A 22686-nucleotide genomic window follows, 5' to 3' on the forward strand; every position below is an offset into this window, starting at 1 on the left:
CGTGCAGTCATACGTCACCGGACTAATTTGCCTAATCTTCACGGTATATCGCGGTGGAAACGTAGAAAGCAACAGGGAAAAAATGTTCCTGGGACAAATTGTTCCGGGTAATTTCGGTGGAAACGCTGCTTAACTAAGAAAATAAGTTCATAAATATAAATTAAAGCTAAATAGAAATAACTAATATAACTAATAAAAAAAGAACAGATAAAGAAAAGAACAAAATTAGAAAAATATATACAAATATATAATATATAAGTAATAGTAAACAAGACTTGTACCTCAGTAAGGTTTTTAAAGTCCACTTACAAATGTGTTTTCTCTAGCAGTGGTTTTGTTTGAAGGTTTCAAACAACTAGTTCAAAAACCTCTTAAATTAGTTTTTTTGTGTGTGTGTGAATTCTGCTGTTAATGAATGTTTTTGTATACAGAAGTGAACATAATAAAACCTCACTAATAGGCTTGGTTAATTTATCACATTTATTTTAAATGTTAATTAAATATTCGGTTAATTAAATATTATTTAATTTATTCATTTGTATTTAATTTATTATTTTTAAATCAAACAATGGTTTGATATTTATTTGACATTTTTGCTGTTACATTAATAGTTTTTTTTGTGTGTGTTGTTTCATAATTGTTTTACTTGTTTTAATGTTGCTGAAACACCTCAACTAGCCCTGGTCCCCCATTGGATGAAAGTCAATAGAGAAATCAAGACAAAAAAAAAAAAGGCACAAGCTCTTCATCGTGTCCTGCTTCAATTAAAATACATTAAATTGGACTCAGCAAGCGATTTAATGTGTTTAAGGTTTTCTTTTAATCCCTGCAATGAAGTATGATTAAATTGTGTCTTTCTCTCTCTAGGTTCATATTTGACTCATGAGGCCAGTGGGTTGGATGAACACGGCGAGGTTCAGGAGGCGTTCCTCAACGGTAATGATGCCAGCCAGGGCAAGAAGGAGTACCTACTGTAGCGCCGCCCTAGTGGAGCTCTTCAGAAACACTGGACCGCTGCAGAGTGCACACAACAACACACACTGTTCCCAAACAGACACACCACCACAACGACAACCAGAGGGAATCACAATCGTGCCATATGAAGTTGGAGTGGGAAGGAGAGGACGGAGACATGCAGGGTGGAGGGGAAGAGAGCCGATAGGAGAGGATAATTATTATGATTGAAAGAGACCATCACACACACTCTTTCGTGTACAATAGACAACTAGCCGTAATTGTAGGTCCAGGAGAGAAAAGTGTCCATTCAAAACAAGCCGATCCATTACCGGCCAAGACGGCATTGCTACGGGAACCCGAATAGCGCTTATGAGCTATTGAATGTCCCAGTGTGAGCAAATCGAAATCCCTTGCATTTGCCAAAGTGGCTGGGCCTCAGAGACCGAGTTGGTAGAGAATAACTCCACCAATGACAGCGCTGCAAGCTCAGAGCCGTCCTCATAAAGTATTCATCTGCGCTTTTCATCCGGCAACTCCATTATCTGCTCATGTTGGCCAAAACCTGTTGACTTGTGAAGAAAAGTTCCTCTCGTTTTGATCCTCTCTCGGTGACTCTGTTTCCCGCTCTCCAATGCTCCTTCCTCTCCTTCCTTTATCTCTCCACTATTGTTTGTTAATAATTAAGGGATTAGACATGTTCTCTTTTATGAGCAGAATGAATTGGAGCGGCCCGCTCGCTCTGACTGTAAAAAGGGGCTTAATTATCGCAAAGAGTCATTGAGAACGTGGAAACGCAAGGAGTTCGACGTGGGGGAGAATAAACAGGAAAGGAGTTTGTAGAGAACATGTCAGGAATTTCGATATTTTTTTGATTGCTCAACACGAAAAACACTTACACAATGAAACATATCTCTAAAGTCATTATTTGTATGGAAAAAGTCTACAAAGTAAATTAAATGACTCTTTTAAGAAAAAAAAAAAAAAAACTTTTGCGCGCATTACCAAGCGATGCTATCGTACTAACAGAATATTAGCTTAGAGGTGCAAAACTGAACAAACTACTGTTACGTCATCTTTAAAAAAAATCAAAATTCACAAAAATATATATTTCGTTTGTCTTTAAAAGATATCCGAGGTCTTAATTGTTTTTATTAATTATTATTTGGACTACTATGATTGTTGTTATTGTTATTATTATTATTATTACTGTTATTATAATTGTAAATGTTATAAATTGTATACTTCCCATGCTTTAGTAGAAACAGCTGTGTACCCACTTTTCTCTCTCCTCTTTCATTCTCTTCCTTCCTTCTTGATCCTCTTTGTGTCTTTCTCCCTATTTGTCTTTCACGTCTCCTCCTCGTCTTTCACTTCCTGTTTATTTTATAGTCTTTGCGTCGCTGTTGATATAGCTAACTGTACATCTTTATAGGGGAAAGATACCAAGCACGAAAAAAATAAAAAATACTTAAAGAATCTCGCGAGAATGACTGATTTTCTGACTTCGAGAAGCCGACACAATCAAGTTTCATCAGCGGCAATAAAGAAAAGCAGCGAGGAAAAAGGGGAGGATATTTTAATTAGCAGAAGCAGCCAGCAGAGATGAAAGCTGTGTGACTGAGAATGATGAATCATAAGACTCTTATGACAAAAGAGCAGAGACACCGAAGAGAGAGAGAGAGAGAGAGAGAGAGATCAGGTGCATTAAAATAGTACTCCTCCATTATTCCACTGCAATCAATATATGAATGTGTCAGAAGGCACTTGCTGAGCGCTCCGGGAGGGGTGGGATTAAATTTAAATGCTAGGGGAGGATGATTGATCGATGTGTTTGTCCTCTATTGATGGAAAGGCTCTGCAGAAACCTGTCATAAACAGTAACTGTCACATGGAAATCAAAGCGCACCCTGCGTTACCTGCTGTTCTGCTCGCTTTTAGCAGATCCTTAGATAAAGAAGGACATATGCTAGCAATTTCCGTTTGGTAGCCTATGAGTTAATGCTTCACAAAGCATGATCAAATGAGATAAGTTGCTAATTTTGGGGCTTCTGAGAAGCAAGTTATGCTTCAGTGAGCTGACAAACTCCAAACGCAGAGTTCAAATGAAAAATGACAGCCGTAGACTTTATCTGAACTTCATCAATCTCTTGTAATTTTGTTTACTGGACCTCGGCTGACATCTCAAAGGCAGATCCATGGGTAATAAACCAAATGCCGGCCAAACTTTCCTTCGGCTTTATCCAAGGACGGTGAACGTTACATTCGGTGCGTGACGGATTTGAAGCTTCCGTGCTCCTTGCAGTGACCCCATTCAAGAGGATGTGGACTAGAGCAGGTGCGATGAATTGACTGAAGCCGCTTTTAGTGATGAAAGATTGTCATTTCGTCAGGAAGCTAAAGGCTCTCGAGCGAAGAGAACAATCGAATGAGCTCTCGGTTAGGGAAAGCTTTTACTTGTTTTCCAACTTCACTCAATAATTCACCTCGCATTGGAGGTTAGTGCACACTTTAATGAGAGAGAAAAGCATTTGCAAGAAATATGAGTGAGACAATGATCAAGAAACAAAAAGCACCAGACAAATCAAAGTCAGGGCTATACAAAGACAGTGAGTGAAAGTAATGTTAGATGGAGGATTTCATGCTTGAAACTTGGATGAATAATGGGTGGATTGGGGGAGTGAGATGGCGAGGAGGGAGTAGAAGAAATGAAAATCATAACACAAATATTCAGATACAAAAGGAGTCATTTCTTACACTAGGCCTGCCACGAGTGAGCAAAAAGAATAATCCAATTAGTATGAAACAGGGCTTTTATTCGAGCTGCACATAAGAAGTACGCGTTTAATCAAAACAGCTATGGAATCCTGTTTTCCCTGGGAGTTATTGAGTGGTTAATTATCTTGATGCATTTAAGTGGTCTCTCCCACTTGATATGCTTTTATAGTGGTTATAATTAAACATTCAGATTAAACGCTTGCATTGGCTTTATACATTGATGGGACACATTTTGATATACTATATTTAATTATGCATAAGAATGCAAACTTATTGATGTATTCAAATAAAACTCTTCTGAGATTGTTGGTTAAATCATTTTACCATTTAATCCTGGAGTATCACTGGGATTAAACATGGCTGCGATGCAATATTTATTGGACCATTTTTGCAACATAACAGGAATTTACAAAGTGCTTTCTAATGACTCATTACATGTCCAAACAGAAAAGGCTGTTTTGTTCGTGGCTTGCTTATTTGTTGTTAGTGACATAAAACTAAGATCTGACAAATTTTTCTTGCTTATTGCAACAACTTTTTTTTTTTTCAGCCCCCTGAAGTATTCATTATTTCGAAGCCAAAAAAACTCTTATCTGGGAAGTCATGTTTAGGGTATGATAACTCAAGAATTACGATTACTGGCCTCATGGGAATTGGTAGAAACATAGACAAACTTATTTCCTTCAATTTCAAATGTTTCAGAGTCCCCACTGAGTTCAAATATCTTCATAATTGGCCCCTAAAGTAAAAAAAAAAAAAACACACACACACACACACACACAAAACACTTTTAGACGTGGGTGGTATTGGGGCCTTAATCATAAAAACAAAACCAAGGGTATGTGTTTTGATATTTGAACCAGACTTGATTGACTGTCAAATGTGCAAGTCCATAAACAGATTGTGAAATGTTAACATTTTATCAGGTTAACGTTTGGCCAAGTCCGAATGAAAATGTCTCATGTAATACCCCCAATTAGAATAAACTGACCAAATTTAATTTGGATTGAAATGGCTGGTGTAAAACTTTGATAATATTAGACATGTAAAGGCTCCATCAGATTGCTTCCTGTATTGGGACTTTCTGCACTGTACTACATAGATTGAAAAGAACAACAACAAATATATTTTACCTTTGATCATTATGTTCCACAAATGAAAATTTTCTGCAAATTTATAACCTTTTTGCAGACTTCCCTGTTTTGATTTCAAAATGTAATTTACATGATTAAATGCCAGTGTTATGTAAAATGTGCTTGAGAATCTGTCTCACAGGAGAGGCTAATTTTTTTTAAAGGAAATAAAGAGGTAAGATGCAGTTTACATTTGTGGTGTACAGAACTGATGGTTTAAATATATTCGTCACACAAGAAACAAAATGCGTAGATCCCACTATCTATCCAGGACTTTCAAAAGTTGTCGAATAGCATATACAAATAACAATAGAGTTTGGAACCATCAACCGGAATGAATTCTTTGCGAACAAAAAAAAAAAATGTGTCCATTTAAATGTAATTGGCCATTTAATGACTACCTAAGATAAACGTGGTATGTAAGTCTACAATAAATTCATAAAAGTTCATGGTCTCAAATAACACAAGGTATGAACAAAATAGTAATTCCATCTGAAAGGACATGGGCTGACCCTAATACAAATAAAGCCTGGCTAATATTGGATTAGTTTTACTCAACTGCTGAATATAATTACATATTACCCATGCAAGGACTCTACAGACAACTTTAGGTGTAAGTGCCTTCTTCACATGACATCACATCCCTGGAGGTCCTTTCAGTGTCGGCCCAGGGTGACGGTAATCTTCCACTGAACGGAAAGCACTCCCCACAGATTTGACTCGAGAGATGATGACCCTTGAGGTCAGGTTGGGCGCGGATAACAAGGAGCTCTCGATGCCTAGCTGCTGAGAGGTGTTGGTGAAGAGGAGTGGGGGCACTAGGCTATACGTCTGGAAAAGAACAGAGGCTGTCAGAGAGCTCCAGTCGGGTCTAGTGGCACTCGGGGCGAAGAGTAACAAAGCGTGGGTGATGTGCAGGGGCAGGCAAAGCATTACCAGCAGAGAGACAGAGAGAGCCAAGGAGCGAGACCACACTGAGCTCCGTTTCTGCTGTGGCATGAAGCACATCAAGTCCAGATACACGGCCAACAGAACCAACAGAGGAACAACAAACACGGTGACGGCATAAACACACACAAGAAAAACCGGACTGAGCATGGTGTCGGTGGCACAGATGCCCCAGTGACTGCCGTGGATCTCTGCATACGTGAAGTTCTCATTGTCCTCCACCAGAAACTTGGATAGAAAACCTCCATAAGGCAAGAACTGGCCGATTACAGAGCGATCCTGGGGGTAGGGCCGTTTGGGAGGGAGGGCAGGGGTGGTGTAATTTGGTTCAGGCCATTCTTCCACCCCGAGTCCAGCTTTACGGTCATCCTCAGCTGCTCCCCAAGTATCAGAAGAGCTGGAAACGATGAACTGGCTGAAGGCGGTGATCACTGAAATGACCCAGCAGAGCAGCACCGAGCACAAAACCCGCCTACGAGTCACTAATCCTGCATATCTGAAAGAAACATAAGCTCCGTCCTGAATTTTAAGCATATTCAGCACAATTTAATACTCTGATTTTATAGTCAGCACAAACTGAGTCTTTAATGTGATTTCACATATGCAAGAATCAAAATAGCTGAGAACTAGCTGAACTTTTCGAGCATAAACACTGCAAAACAAGGTCGGCATGTTCACACTCACCTGTTCCCCAGGCGGCACTGCAGGTGTGTGTTAAGTGTGAGTAGAAGCAGAAGGCACACAGTGAACTGCCTGACAAGTATGGGGCAAGAGACCATAGCGATACAGGTGTACAGACACTGGGAACTCCTCAGGTTCAACAGCACAGACACAGGAGCGACCACAATACTGCCCGCTGACCCAACCACACCGAGGCAAAGTTTCAGGCATGCAGATGTGCTCCAGCTTCTAGTTCCTGCCCCAGCTGCAACAGAACCAGCAGCCAAGCACAACCTCACACACACTCCGACCACCAGCACCGCTATTACACACTGAATCAGGGAATATAGCCACACGGCATACATGACCCCTAAGAGAGAAAGGGAGATGATAATGATTATTCAATAATTAAATACAAACTAATTCAAGAGTGGCTTAACAATTTAAACAAGCTGGATGCAAGACAATAAAAGACGAGAAGATATTCCTGCCATTTGAAGTTTACGCTCCATTGAAAAGGTTAGCAGAGATTGTTGTGGCAGATGCCTCCACACGGCGGATGTGATCACAGTCTAAACTGTGAAAATCCTGAAAAGTCACAAGCAGCTATACAGCCGCTGTGACAACCCGATCACGTAGCCTGCCATGCTCTGACAGACAGGTTATTTCATTTTGTGCCCAGACAATGGGAAATACATATTTGCATCATAAAATAGCTGTTAAAATATCCCCCGAAATGCTTCAATATGCCACCTGTCTTTTTATCATAATGAGTTTGACCTTTTCAACAGCCACTGACAGTAATCAGTCGGAGAATGCCTGTGAGTGCTTCATAGTAATGAAAAATTATTGCGGGCGTATAATACACACGCACCCCACACCACTAATCCTAACCAAACGTATAATACATACGTACCCCACTCCACTACTGAACCTACCCATGCGTATCATATGCACATTTTTGCGTATAAATTGCACGATAAACACAATGCGTGCTATAGAGACGCGTTTAGTGTGACCGGGTTGTTCTCCTCGCATGTGCGGGCTGGGCCTGCTGTTCTTTCATTGTTTTCCTCACTCAAACAAATTGATTGAACTGAAATAATTAATTGTGTAAAAGTTAGAAGTCGTCTCATTGTGCCGCTCTCATTGTAATGCTTCTTCACTTCACTCTCCACACAATTGATTTCTCCAGCTAATCAACTACGAGCCCAACGATACAACAAGCACTCGCGGGTTCACGGTCCTCCTCTGGCGAAAGGAACAGGAAATGTGTTAATTAATAAACCATCACATTTACAATTGAATTAAAGATGAGAGAAAAGAGTTGTTGCAATTACCGTTATTAGGCGCGAAGATAAATATGAATCTGTCAGCTCTGGGATTTTTGTCTGTCAACCAATGCTAATTCCTCTCACACGCTTTGTGGGTGAAATGTGCTGGACGGAGTGAACTCATAACCATAAACCATAAACTCCTCCGTTCAATACAGTGTGTGCAGGCTTATCAGTCCATTCAAGTGTGTGAGCAGAACTGCCCATTCCATTTGGCCAGTACAAAGGGCAGCATCGCCACCATAAACAAACATCAATCTCATTCAGGAACACATAAAGACCCCAGCTCACATATACACACTTAGAAATGCACGGTCTGCGACTGACATGCACCAGCACCGATTTACGCACGCCATGGCTCTATCTTAAGTAAACAGAAATGCCAGGAATGATTGGGTAGAAAGAAGAATGAAGGGGAGAGGAAGAGCTTATCTGTTTGGGAGTTTAGGTGTTGATGCACATGAAACTAATTCAGTTCTCAGCAGGGTATGAAATGATAGATTTCTACCATGACTCAATAAGGCTGCATCATTGCCTTTCTTTAAAGAAAAAAACAGACTGTACTAATATACAAGATGTCTGTTGAACTTCACAAGACAGTCTTAAGGTTAGAAAAGTATTCGGGCCTTCCTGTTGTGTTGAAAAAAATGGGTATGCCTTTTGTGTTAGGGGTCAACATGACCCCCATTGTGTTCCATGCGATTTGTTGTTAAAAAGACCCCTTACCTTTTGTTATGTATGGGTCTCATACATTTGTGAGGTTAAAAAGGGTTTCTCACACTTATTTTCAGTGTTTCAAAAGTCTAATTAAGATCCAAAAACTAACATCTGGTCAAATAATTTATTTTTACTGAGACTCAAATATGAAGGATTCTCCTTGGATGATTCAGAGGACGAGTCTTCAATTTTGAGTAAACTTAAGTCACACTTTGTGTGTTATTTTTATTCTTTGACATGATATAAAGGTTTTCTGTTTTTACCTGACTCTTTGCTGTTTTTCAAAGGGTTGATTTTTGGAAAATTGCATGGAGACCATAAATTAAGAAAAAGTCACAACATTTTAATAAGAAATAAATAGTTTTACCTGTGTTTCAAGCAGTTTAGACGACCATTTGTGGTTAAAAAGTATATTTAAAAAAAAATTTTTTTTAGAAAATGGCCGATTGTTTTGCTAGATAAGACCCTTATTCCTCGGCTGGGATCGTGTAGAGCCCTTTGAAGCTGCATTGAAACTGCAATTTGGACCTTTAAGTCATTGATAACCGTTGAAGTCCACTATATGGAGAAAAATCCTGGAATGTTTTCCTAAAAAACCTTAAAGGAGAACTCCGGTCAATTTTAACATTGACCACCTGTCTATCAGCTAGAATTCTGACCCTCAAAGACCTGTTAGTCTGCCTTTAAAATGTCCACCTCCACTCCATTTATTATCCTAAATTAGATGCACCTGTTTGAGGTCGCTAGCTGCATAAAGACACCTGTCCACCCCATACAATCAGTAAGAATCCAACTACTAACATGGCCAAGACCAAAGAGCTGTCCAAAGACACTAGAGACAAAATTGTACACCTCCACAAGGCTGGAAAGGGCTACGGGGAAATTGCCAAGCAGCTTGGTGAAAAAAGGTCCACTGTTGGAGCAATCATTAGAAAATGGAAGAAGCTAAACATGACTGTCAATCTCCCTCGGACTGGGGCTCCATGCAAGATCTCACCTCGTGGGGTCTCAATGATCCTAAGAAAGGTGAGAAATCAGCCCAGAACTACACGGGAGGAGCTGGTCAATGACTTGAAAAGAGCTGGGACCACCGTTTCCAAGGTTACTGTTGGTAATACACTAAGACGTCATGGTTTGAAATCATGCATGGCACGGAAGGTTCCCCTGCTTAAACCAGCACATGTCAAGGCCCGTCTTAAAGGAGAACTCCGGTCAATTTTAACATTGAGCTCATTTTTTTGTAAATTTGGAGTGCTGTCAATACAGAGAACAACGACAAAAATCGGTGTTGCCTACACCGTGTTATCCTCTTTTTAAAATTTGCACCCTGTTGACTTCAATGGGGCAATATTTAAACCTGCTTTTAGCCTCTTAACATCCTTGATGTGTCATTACAAGTGCACAGGTCATGTGAGTGATTCCTTCAGAGTGAACACGAGTGAATCTGACTGCAGTAGATGTGAAAGAAATGGATAAAAATGATGTTATTTAAGCCAGCGCAAATACCTGTATTTACATCCTGTTTTCGGTTGAAGTCCAAAGTAGTCGATTGTCGAGTTCACGTGGATAGGTTTAGTTACCTATGATCACGCGCGTGAACTCGGCAATCGATTACTATGGACTTCGACCGAAAACAGGATGTAAATACAGGTATGTGCGCTGGCTGAAATAACATCATTTTTATTCATATCTTTCACATCTACTGCAGTCAGATTCACCCGTGATCACTCTGAAGGAATCACTCACATTAGCTGTGCACTTGTAATGACACATCAAGGATGTTAAGAGGCTAAAAGCAGGTTTAAAACTTGCCCCATTGAAGTCAACAGGGTGCAAATTTTAAAAAGAGGATAACACGGTGTAGGCAACACCGATTTTTGTAGTTGTTCTCTGTATTGACAGCACTCCAAATTTACAAAAAAAATGAGCTCGATGTTAAAATTGACCGGAGTTCTCCTTTAATTTCTTTTTGACTGAAGAAAGAAAGACATGAATATCTTGGATGACGTGAGTAAATTATCAGGAAATTTTAATTCTGAAATGAACTAATCCTTTAAGTCCAGCCCTAATTAAACATGAACTAATCCTTTAAGTCCAACCCTAATTAAACACACATGAACCAGCTAATCAAGATATTCAGACTCACTAGAACCTTCCAGGCAGGTGTATTGGAGCTGAACTCTGCAGGACGTGGACCCTCCAGGAGCAGGATTGAACAGGTCTAGGCCCTGGTCTAGAGAGATGGACGGATGCAGTGGTGGGCATGCTGGATTGATCAAGTTTATCATAAACTTACAATCAAATACACATGTACTACGACTAGTATTCAGCCCAGTTAAGTGATGTTGTGTGGCTTTTCAAAAAGTCAGAGAACGGAGGTACAGTATCATCACGGCCTGTGTCTGGATGGAGAGGGAACTGTATGATCCCAGCAAACATTCCCCTGACCTTAGTTCATGTTTCCTGTTTGGCTATTCTTTTTGGTAACCTTTTCCTCAGGAACTGTTGTAAGTCACAGTAGGTTTAGTTTGATAGGAAAGAATATCACAAAACCGATTAGGACCTTTTAAGATAAATTATTAGTGTCTTTAGTATTTTCTATGTTTGATAAGGAGGATCAGTGAAGTTAATGGCAAACTAATGTGCCTTTCAGTAATTTTTATGATAAAGCTCCTGATGTCAATAGTTTAAATTATGACTAATACATTGTTTAAATGTATTTCAAAGTCAAAATATTTCTTATTCATTCTTATGGAGCCTGATTGATTTAGTTTACCCCTAAACGTTAATAAATGCATTAACTATCAAACGTGTATAACTTGTTTAAGGCTGCTGTTATGCATGAATCATTATGACTCCTGTCATAGTTAAGGATTGTTTATTTTTTCTTTATTCACCAATCAATTTTTAGGTTCAAGCTTTTTTTGATCCAAACTTTGAATAAAGATGATTCATAACCATGTTATGAAATACATAATGAATTATTTGATTTACCATTTAACTTTATGCTATATGCGTGTAGACATGGCCATCATGGAATATCAGGCATTTTAGAGAGACAACGAGAAAATAGGGAAATAAATTATAAATCAATATTCTTGTGAAAATATTCCCAATTATTACTCCCATTATTACACACCTTTTTCCATAACATGTTGCCCCAAGAATACATTAATATGCAAATTAGTTACAGTGTATTGATGCATTGCATAGAATGGGAATGGCATTTATGACCATGTTGGCCATGTCTACACGCATATAGCATAAAGTTAAATGGTAAATCAAATAATTCATTATGTATTTCATAACATGGTTGGGAATCATCTTTATTCAAAGTTTGAAAGCTTGAAACCTAAAAATTGATTGGTGAATAAAGAAAAAAATAAACACATTGTTTTTGCCTGTTCATGTCGTTTCATTTTCTTAATAAATGGATCCTGATGGTGTCCTCCACAGAGGACATACAGTAGCATAACATAGGAATAAAATATATTTTTTCCAAAAATGTCTTTATTCAGTTTCTTATGCTCCAAACAATCTAATGACCTGAAAAAAGAAGAAAGAAATCACAATAAATAAATAATACATGGTTCTTTTACACCCTTTTTGAGCACTTGAGTGTTTGATAGACATTTAAGATTTTGATGTGTCAACCTTGATTTATTGCAATTTTCAGGCAATGTTCATTTTTTTTTTTTTTTTAGAAAATAAACATGGTTGCTCTCCTCACAAATCAGCTGTTTCTTCAGTTCTTCACTGGCATGTCTCTTAGGTGTTGGGGACTAGTGCATCTTTGAATATACATTCAGCAAAATACTTAAGTATACTGTTCAAATCAGAATCACAAAGACTTTTACTTAAATCGTATTGGAATTGGTAACATGAGTTGTGACTTGTAATGAATTCATTTTCCTTGTAAGGTATCAGTACTTTTAATGAAATATGGTTTTCAGCTACTCTTTACACCTCTGTTCTATATGGCATTGCTGTGAAAACCACTCTTATACCTGATACACTTCAAACTCTTATACCTGATACACTTTGTTAAAAAAAATAGCTAAAAAGTCACATTTGTTAATTTGCTAGGGTCATAATCACTACACATGTATCAAGCATTTTTGAATGTGGCTGAGTATTAAGATAGATTTAGCACAATGATGGATTCATAAAGAACAGAAATAAAAATAAATTCAAATTTGTGGACAGTAGCGAATTTCACTCACTTCATAAGTTTAAGATGGTGAAAAACGGTCTATGTATTTTTTTCTTTCCTTGAAGGTTTTAATAAGGGAAAGTTGAGATGAATTTTCTGACTGCATGACTGACCTTATAGAAATAAATAGTTTTTTTTAAGCAAAATGACCAGGGCCGCATTTCTTAAAAGCATCGTAAAACAATTGTCTCTTCAACCAACTTAGGCTTATGATGCTTTTGGGAAACGCAGCCCTGATAAGTTATCCCTAAAAAATATTCTGTGGGTCCTGCTTCAACGGTTACTGACAGGCCTAGGCCTACTATTTCCCTTGACTAATATAATACTTGCCATCCCAATGTGACTCTCTCTGTTATAGAACATTTATTTAGATTTTTTATTAAATGTTTTGACAAAATGTTTGTCTCAAATTTAAGTGTACTTTGTAGGTGGTAATGGAAACCAAAAGCTTTTAAACACTTATGTTTATGTATGTGCGCCCACTGAACACATAGCCTATTATACTATATTACACTAAAATGTTATACTTAAATATAAGTTGTTTTGTTTGTTTACAAAACATTCTTAATACTAGACCCCAAAATTTGCACAGGCCCTGACTCTCTCACTGCACCATGTTCAAATCTCGCGATAACAAACGCGACCAGCCCCTGTTAACACGCCTAGGAAACCCTGCACGTCCCTCTTCGTTTTGCTGTCCACAAGCAAGGTAACTCATACTCCGTATCTTTCTAGGTTATAAAGTGACTTTTACCCATTTGTGTCACTAGTTTGAACCTATATCCAACTTGTAATGTAGCAGTAATCATATTAACACCGAATCTCAATAAAATGACGGTGAAACGAGACTCGTAGTTTAATTTTTTGTTTAAATTAGATCGCATGCTAAGAATCCCCGGTGTTCCAATGGCTGCGCCCATGCAGTCGTATTGAGGCCTGGTCTACTCAGTGTGCATTACTGTACTTAACTGCGTTAAAAATACCGTGAGTTAATAGTAATAAAAGCATAGTCGTTACATGGTCTAAAACACTGGTCGTATAATTTATTTGCTAGTCAATGGAGCTTGTTTGTGTACATTTTTTCCTCTTCGGTGTTAACGTGGTCGTTAGCCGTATTGCTAACGCCGTTTCAAACACCCAGCTAACTTACACTCAAAACCGAACAATTAAGCTTACAGTTATATTTAGGCGATTATTAATAATGAGTGGTGCTCTGTCTCTGCAATAGACCCCACTATCCGTAGACTTTCTTACATGTGTAGCTCATATTAGTGTTAGCTAATAGCTAGCTAATCGTTTTACATGTGACTTGCTCTTGTTAAAGGAAACTGTAAATTAGGCCTATATGTGACTTAAATTTAGTATTGATTATGATTTTCAGATGCCAGGCGGTGGTGTAACAGTGAAAGACGTCAACCAGCAGGAGTTTGTCCGTGCGCTGGCAGCCTTCCTCAAGAAGTCAGTTTAACTGTTTGTGTTCAGTGTTGATTGTAGTCATGTCCATAAGTTTTTGTTCGAGACTCCCTTATGGGGTTGTGTAAGTTATACTGTAGTTTATTTTGTAGCCTATTGTTTTGACAGGTCGGGGAAGCTGAAGGTGCCAGACTGGGTTGATATCGTTAAGCTGGCTAAGCATAAAGAGCTAGCTCCCTGCGATGAGAACTGGTTCTACGTTAGAGCTGGTGAGTGTGCCATTTCTTTTACAAGAGCTCTTGGACATGCATAAAATTTAAAAAGATGCTGAGAACTCAGATACTGGAGAACAAGTATGTTGGCTTTGCCTTCGTTAACTTCAGCCATGTACCACACTTAACCTTTCTTCAATATGTATTTTTTATTAAAAGTCATGTAAGTATCTTCATTTGTCAAGTCAGTGTAATTTTAGCTTTTATATTCTGTTATTCTGTACCAAGTATCATTATTGGCAATAGACATATGATTGGTATGCATGTGTTGTCAATACCAATAAAGTTCAATGTTTTTCATTTTAATTTGCAGTAATATGCTATTGAATACTTAGGCTACGTTCAGACCCGATTTTTGTACATATCCGATCAGATTTAGCAGTGTGAACAGCAAAAAAATCTAATTAAATCCATTCCAAGCTACATTCATATGTGGTTTGAAATCCTATTCAAATCGCATTTCTGGAAATCTGTTTCTGTCTGACCGCTCTGATCGGATTTCGCATGGTTTTTGTGACCCTCACACCACATAAATGTAAATGTCAGATGTTGTTATAGGAAACACGCTGAAAGTCGCTGCTGAAACTAGTCTGTATTCCAAAGTGCCAGATGAGCAGAAAATGACAATATAAGGGAGGCATGTTTGTAAACCGACGGAGACTACAGTCCGGGAGAAAAGCCGTTGCATACCAGCCTACGGTTCTGCCGCTGCATCATACGACACAGTAGACTAGCGATGTGGCTACACATGGTCATGTTGTAAAATTTAAATAAGACATCATCTCTTTTGCAAACCCCTCCATGTTGTTGTATTTGCCGTATTCCTAGCAACGTAACGTCGTTACAATAGAAACCAATGCAGATATTCCATAAAACGAAAGCTGCATGGGGACACAAATCAGATCTGAACAGTTGTGATACACAGTGTGGACATCAATAATTTTAGATCAGATTCCAATCGGATTTGGACTGACAAGTGTGTACGTAGCCTAAAGCCCTATTCGGACAGGACTAGTTTTCCAAACGACGTTTGAGTTACAATTCTTATCAACCTACGTCTGTGATTTCATGTACGGATTCGGACGGGACTAACATCTCCGTGTTTATTACTGAGGTAGGAGTGTCTGTTTTACATGTGGGCATTGCAGAAGATCACGTGTTCAGAATGCGTGGATTGCGTATGGTCATTTGAAATTAAGTACTTTTAAAATTAAGCACTTTGAAATATAAAGTAAAACGTCCTAACGTATTTAGTGTTTTGTAAACCTTTTATAAAAATTGTAGTATAAAAAAAAAAAAAAACTAAACCTAGATTTAACATCATGATTTTATAGAACTGGGTTCTTATAATAAACCCACCGGAATAAAAAGTTTTAACTTATGTAATTTACACGTTATGTAATTAAGTGCAGAAATGAAAGTAATCTTACCTGAAACTGATATTACAGTAGCCAGTCTTAACAGTTTACGTGATTTGGCTCTTCTTGTTGATTTCATTTTTTATTTTATTTTTTCTTCGCAGTGTAGGCTACCAAACACGTATACATCCATTATCGGTGCGCAAAAAGCAGAAACTTGAATACCGGCGCGATAGCGAGAGATTGTATGGCAGGTCACGTTGACCAAAACACATAAGAAAAAGCGTTTTGGAAAAAAAATGTCCGGTAATCACAGACATTCGCATTCGGACGGGATTAGATTTCTCTGAGGACCGCCGAGTTTGACGAAAAACAGTAGGTAATTTGCTCTGGATTTTTTACAGAGGTCGTGTGAGAAAAAGACAGACATGGCAGATTCGGACAGGATTAAAATCTCAAAGTACGTCTGTGAAACAGATATTTCTCTAACGTCCCCCTGTGAAACTAGTCCCGTCCGAATAGGGCTTTAGAAATGTTAAATATGAAACAATTGCTTAAATACAGTGGAAAGTGTTTCTAAATTATACATTGTTTCAAGTTCTTAGTGTGATTTGAATGGTTCAGAAATAAATGGCAGGCAGTGGTGTGTATAAAACAATATAACAGATAGAAATATAGGTCTGTTGTGATAACAGACAGATAGAAATATAGGCTAGGTCTGTTGTGATTGGTTAATCATCTGATTGTGGTTATTTGATCCAATCACAATTATTTGAGATGACCGCAAGAATTGTGCAGTTTAAACTTCAATCACATTTTGCTAAAGATTATAAAAACTCAGACTCAGTGGTTTAATCAGACTAATATTGTATTATATAAATATTTTCACAGCATTAATGCTACTCGGCACATAAGTTGCAGGTTTACATTTATATGTTAAGATGCGTGTTTTGAGCAATGAAGGCATTGAACTGCTTGTCCAGCTTTTCGGTATGCAAATTTTAGCAGTAAAAGCAGTAAAAAAAAAATTTTTTTTCTCTCTCTCTCTCTCTAGAGAATTTGCATGGAAATCATTTATGCTGTTATGGTCGCGGCTTGCATTGTGTGAGAGGAATTGTGAGCAGAGTACGTTATTATCAGAGTACCTCCTGATAATTTTCAAACGTTTATAAAGGTTCGCTGTGCAGTACAGTCGTACTGTGTTCTAGCTGCTTTGACGCGACTAATGTTAAGCTCACAACCTCCCGAGTGTCTGAACTCGCACAGTGTACGTTCGTCTTTGGTGTGGTTAACTTTGTTTTGCTGTTTTGTGGTCTGATCCATTTGAATGCTTTGTGCTGTAAGCACAAGTGTCATGTTTTTCAAATGATGACAAAGTTTAGTGGCTTTTTAATGTCTACTCTGAGAATCTGGTGGAAAACAATGGATGGTAAAAGCAAGCAATTGTGTCAGGATTGGGCTCTATTATTAATGACCTTGTCCTGCTAATGTGTCAGCAGTTTCTGGTTTGTGCTGAGAAACTGATTAGACTTTCTGAAACAAGCAAAGATCCCACTTGACTCACTGTGTATATTTAAGAGCTGAGTTTGAGTTGTTAGGTACTGATATCAGAGATTTTATGCTGTGCAGCGCTGCATTTTTGCTGTGAGTTTGAATTGACTTGCATTTGGTGGTTTCTTGGCATGTTGCCTTCTATTGTCCCTCACTGCCCTGAAGAAATCTCTTCTGACCCTCTGTCTTCTCTCAGCCTCTACAGTGCGTCACCTGTACCTTCGTGGAGGTGTTGGTGTGGGCTCTATGACCAAGATCTACGGTGGGCGTAAGAGGAATGGCGTGTGCCCCTCTCACTTCAGCGTGGGTTCTAAGAACGTGGCCCGTAAAGTGCTCCAGGCCCTTGAGGGCCTTAAGATGGTGGAGAAAGACCCCAATGGGTGAGTAGACTGCAGACTTGCCTTTGATTATATATGATCTATATATACACTAAGCCCAAGCCAAATTTTCCTAATGGGACAATGGTGTGTATATTGTATATCAGTGGTGTCCAGTCCTGCTCCTTGAGGGCCACTGTCCTGCAGAGTTTGGCTCCAACCCCAATTAAACATCTGTACCAGCTAATCATTACTAGGCATACTAGAAACTTCTAGGCAGGTGTGTTGAGGCAAATTGGACCCAAACTGAGGCACAGTGGCCCTCAAAGAAGGTTCTGACACCCCTGATCTATGTTGTTACTGTGATAAAAATCCATGATTATGTTGTGGTTTTTCCAACTAATTCTCAATTGTTTCCATTTTCCAGTGGGCGTAGACTGACCCCTCAGGGGACCAGAGACCTGGACAGAATTGCTGGGCAGGTAAGAAACTGCTTATTGTATTACTGTATTTGTCAACTTGAACATTTGTAAAAAAAAAAAAAAAAAAATAGCTATTGATTTAGTCAAGTCAGGCTTTTGAAATTAGTTAGATACTGTACAACAGATGGTGGTTCTCAGAATTCACATGAATTAAAGGAATTAAAAAAATTAAATGTTACTTTTAAATTTAAAAATTAAAATGTTACAGGTACTGAATGTGATTAACCTATTTTCACTTAAAAGGCCTTAAAATTAAGTTTTGACTGCAGTAGCTTTGATTTAATGTGGACAGTACTATCTTCAGAAAGGAAATGCATGCACATCCCCTCAAAAGCCTTCGCTTGCGTTTCGCCACTCTGTTGGTCCTCCGCTTTCCCTGCGAGCTACCGCTGTGCGCCAATCCAATGCTGGAGGAAGTAAACAAGCCGATTGAATTTCATGCTCGCTGGGCTGCCGTATGGCGGCATTTTATTCTGCCTGATCCCCTTAATGAGCTGAATTCAGATGAGTTAACGTGATTTTCTTGTGTTGTGCTTGCCTTGGCTGTGTTTTCTGCACTCTGACTCTTTCCAGGGCACTGTTGATATGCTTGGCTTCTCATTGGTGGCATGAGCAAAAACAGTGTCAGTATAGATCCCAATGTTTTTCTTAATCTCCTGGCAACCAGAACCTGAATGGCTCCTAAATCTTTCTCCACTGTTGATTTGTTTCTCACGGATTTTGGTTCGACAGGGTGCAGGAAATAACCAGACTGATGTGGTGATGTCTCTTAATCCTGATCTTTTTCTTCTTTATCTGTTGCAGGTTGCTACTGCAAGCAAGAAATCTTGAAGTGTAAAATAAACTTTTTTGAGAAACCAAACACTGTGTCTAGTGTCTTGTTTTGTTTTTCCTTAAGGGACAAAAGCTGAAAAATGTAATAAAGACATTGTCTTAATGTTCTGTAAAAAAAAATCATTCCTCCCCTCCAGCCATAGGTTAACTTGATGTTCTTTTTGTTTTCAGTTTTAGTCATATTTTGCATTAATTCAGTCTCAGGTGCTTCAGGCAAATTGCTTGCATCATCTTCCTAGAGTCTGATGAACAGTAAGGCTGGATTTGTGTAACTTGGCATGGATGCTGATTGATTTACTCATTAAGACAAGTGTCTTTATTTCCCTTCTGCTGGTTTTGGCAGAGGAATTTGGAGCAGTTAATGGATAAATGCATGGCAGTGGAACCGCTGTGTGTTGAGCTGAATTGTGTGGTTGCTGCATGGTTACAGTGCCATCATGTGGGCTTGTACGATATGAAGTCCATTTGGTTTGTGTTGGCAGCCAGAGTTCTTTCTCCACTACCTGGATCATGTTTTGTTTCCATTTTTCAAATGATGAAACCTGTTGTATGAACTTGTTCTTTGAATATTAAACCCAATGATCTTTAATTTCCCCAATCAAGAAAATCTCAAATTATTGCCTTCCATAATATGGAGAGAAAAAAATGATGGAAGTCAATGGGGTCCATCAACTGTTTGATTACTGACATTCTTCATAATGTCTTGTTTTCAGCAGAAGAAAGAAATTCATACATGTTTGGAACAACTTGAGAGTTTAACTTGGGTCAACTATCCCTTTTAAGTTTGTTTAGGTTATCTAACAGTGGTTCTCAACGGGTTTGGCCATGGGACCTACATTCGCCTATATGGTCTTTAAGCTGTGACCCCAAATTTATTTCATTATTTATTCTTGATTCAATATCAATTCACGTGTGTATATAGCCTACTGTACATATAAAGACAATATTTTGTTGAATGCAGTTTGCCTTTTTAGCACCATTTTTTGCTTTACTTGGGTTAAATTCAGTATTTCTTGCATTTATTAATATTCACTTGTGTGTGCCAATAAGAGTATTGTTAAACTTTTTTTAAGTATATTATTTGAAATATTTAGTGTTTGATCATTCCTACATGCAAAACCTAAAAATAAGTAAGCAGTTATGACCTGCGATACTCTTTTGAGCAACTAGACTAGTAGATACATGTATATTTATTAAAGATACAGGCACCTACTGTGTAAACCATGGCATTACAAATAAAAATGATTTTTCTGGCCACAAAATGACTAATTTTCCTCTTTGCATTGGAATTTAAAACCCTTTTCTCCATTTTAACCTTAAATACTGTATTGTAATCCAAGTAATACAAATTTTTTAGAAAAAATATAATATAAAAAATATATAAATATAAAATATAAGTTGTCATTAATGGACCATAATTATTGCACAAATAGAATTTAGTACCAAAAGATCTCAAAATATGAAATAGTATTGAACTAAAATATAGAACATTTAATAAAAAAAGTGTATAGTGTATGGTCACATTTGACCACCTATGAGTGTGATCAGTAAGGAAAGAATACCTGAGGGTTATATACAAGAAAAACATTAACATTAATGTTGCTTCTCCATCACTCTCCAGAATAAAGTGATAGGCCTACTGTAAATGTCTTCGACGTAATAATCAATGCACACTATGATGCAATGTTTACCAAAAATTGCTGCATATACCTGTATCCTGCTTAAAGCCATTCAAATGTATTGACAGCGCTGGTTTGTTTGGATCTAATGAGAGCTCCATGAACCACGTGACCGTGTGTCGGCGAGATCAAAGCATGTTTTTTCAATGGCCCTGGCTTCAACTGAGGCGCTTCAGCGATCTGTCATGCCGCATTAAGTGTGCCAAAACGGTATTTATTGTTTGAATTTCGTATCAAAACGTACAAAATTTTAAAGCTGAGACTATGTTTCATACCAAAAGCAGGGTTGGCAACTTGGCGTGAGATTTACTTGGGCAGAATGAGCGTGAGACAGAACCTGAAAGCGCGTGTCTCACGCCAAATGCGTGAGAGTTGGGAACCCTGCTGTAATATAGTCGCTGGGTCGAGCAGCTAAATGGATGGCTTAATGTAAACAAATTGCTGCTCTAACCCAGCGGCCCTTTTTTTTTTATTTTTTTTTTTTATCGTACATAAAGACAATCGTGTGCGTCTCTGCTAAAAGCAGTTATGCTATTTTGAATTAAGCTAACGACATATGCAGCGAAAAAAGACTCTTTGTAATGGGGACAACATATAGCCAATAAAGTAGACTAATATTGTACAGTTAGTGGCTCATGACTGGATAAGAACGGCAAATATAAATTCACCAGTGGCAAAAACTTGGGTTGGACTAGTTTTAGGCTAATTACGGTTAATGAACGCCAGAGGGCAGCAAATATCAAGATTTGTATGGAGCGCGAAGCTGAGCTGCATCAAAATAAAATCTAGCCTAGGCTACTCGAGTCATGATGCACCATTTACTTTCGTTAAGGAAAAACATGAAAGAAGTAGAAAATAGTTTCTTACATAATAAATAGGCTACCGTATACGATTATATCAACACATTTTGTTCACGTCGGTGTCACTGCAGACAGTTGAAATGTCCCGGGTGATTTGTGTTTGAGTGCCGATTTGTGTTGTTTACTGTTCTGTGTTTGCTTGACACAATGTTTGTTCAGATGTTCCCTGGGAAGATGTTTCATTCTCTGTGTCTATTGCTCCGCGGCAGTTTATCAATGGTCGTGTAAATACAGAATCTCTTTTTACAAAATCAGTCATCAACATAATTGGCGTTTCTGCGTTTGTCCTTCATCTCTCAAGAGATAGCCTGACTCATTTCATAACATTTTCATATCCCCCACTCAACTCGCCAGCTGTTTGGGAGCACCTGAACCACTCCTCTCTCTGTCTCTACCCTGTAATTTGGAAGCAGGAGAGAAAGATAAACATGTCTTTGAGTGATAGAGGAGAATGTCAAGAATGCTGGTTTAGAAGGTGTTGCTGTTTGTTCACTTGCTACTGTCTGAGTGCGGCTTGGCCTCCAACGATGCCGCCGCCGCCGCCGCCAACTCCGAGCCCTGCAGCCTTCACGTCTATTATCTTTCCAGGGCATTGTTTTCATAATGGAGTCTGTGGGTGTATATGGAGGAGATTAAAACAGTAATTACTACATTTAAAATTACAACATTAAATAATTAAGTTATTGTGCTCACGCACGCCTGTTTAAAGTCACTATGGAATCATCAAAATGGACAATTTTGATTTTTTTTATGGAATATTGTATTTATTATAAATGATTTATCTGTGCACATAATCATCTTTTTTTAAATATTTTTTTTTTCATGTGCCCTCGTAAATTTTCATCAAAATAATCCCCCCTCCCTTTGACATCTCAGATGACGTGTTTACTGGCCCGAGGCCGGGAAAATCTGACAATCTTATGAGATTACACAACCCGATCTCACGGCAGTTCTTACGAATTTTACGAGGTGGCTAATTTGTACGAATTCATACAACCTCACTGATACGAATTTGTACGATTTTTGCTAAATCGTAGGCCTACATATTTTACGAGTTGCCCAATTCATATGAATTCGTAGACCCTGCCCCTAAACCTAACTGTCACTGGGGTTTAGACAAATCGTACGAATTTCACATTTTACTTACTCCTACGAATTGGTCGTGAGATAGGCTAGCGCTGGA

The 22686-nt window shown here is 38.4% G+C and overlaps 3 protein-coding genes across 6 annotated transcripts in view; 2 read left to right on the top strand and 1 right to left on the bottom strand.

Moving 5' to 3' along the window:
- Window positions 1-2408, top strand: part of cadm4 (cell adhesion molecule 4) — a 158643-nt gene extending 156235 nt beyond the window's left edge. For all 4 annotated transcript variants that reach the window (XM_081388719.1, XM_081388721.1, XM_081388720.1 and 1 more), the window contains one exon: window positions 868-2408. In XM_081388719.1, the coding sequence (XP_081244845.1) occupies window positions 868-977 (110 nt within the window). In that variant the 3' untranslated portion in view covers window positions 978-2408. The remainder of the gene's footprint in view (window positions 1-867) is intronic.
- A 3093-nt stretch (window positions 2409-5501) lies between these two features.
- LOC308704018 (adenosine receptor A1) lies at window positions 5502-6838 on the bottom strand (the record flags this gene model as incomplete). The annotated part of the gene is made up of 2 exons (XM_081388067.1): window positions 5502-6309; window positions 6498-6838. 2 exons carry the CDS (start codon window positions 6836-6838, stop codon window positions 5502-5504), a joined length of 1149 nt encoding a protein of 382 aa, XP_081244193.1.
- Window positions 6839-13400: 6562 nt separating this feature from the next.
- On the top strand, window positions 13401-18992 carry rps19 (ribosomal protein S19). The gene is made up of 6 exons (XM_081389217.1): window positions 13401-13446; window positions 14119-14195; window positions 14319-14419; window positions 17528-17711; window positions 18076-18130; window positions 18935-18992. Exons 2-6 carry the CDS (start codon window positions 14119-14121, stop codon window positions 18959-18961), a joined length of 444 nt encoding a protein of 147 aa, XP_081245343.1. The 5' UTR covers window positions 13401-13446; the 3' UTR covers window positions 18962-18992.
- Window positions 18993-22686: the final 3694 nt, after the last annotated feature.

This window comes from Scardinius erythrophthalmus (genome assembly GCF_964197995.2).
Source record: "Scardinius erythrophthalmus genome assembly, chromosome: 16".
Taxonomy (NCBI): Eukaryota; Metazoa; Chordata; class Actinopteri; order Cypriniformes; family Leuciscidae; genus Scardinius; species Scardinius erythrophthalmus.

Excerpts from the sequence above, each read along its gene's own strand:
- rps19 (XM_081389217.1), top strand. The coding sequence starts at position 14,119 with ATGCCAGGCGGTGGTGTAACAGTGAAAGACGTCAACCAGCAGGAGTTT. Across the intron at positions 14,196-14,318 it reads CTGGCAGCCTTCCTCAAGAA|GTCGGGGAAGCTGAAGGTGC; the intron begins GTCAGTTTAACT and ends TTGTTTTGACAG. Across the intron at positions 14,420-17,527 it reads CTGGTTCTACGTTAGAGCTG|CCTCTACAGTGCGTCACCTG; the intron begins GTGAGTGTGCCA and ends GTCTTCTCTCAG.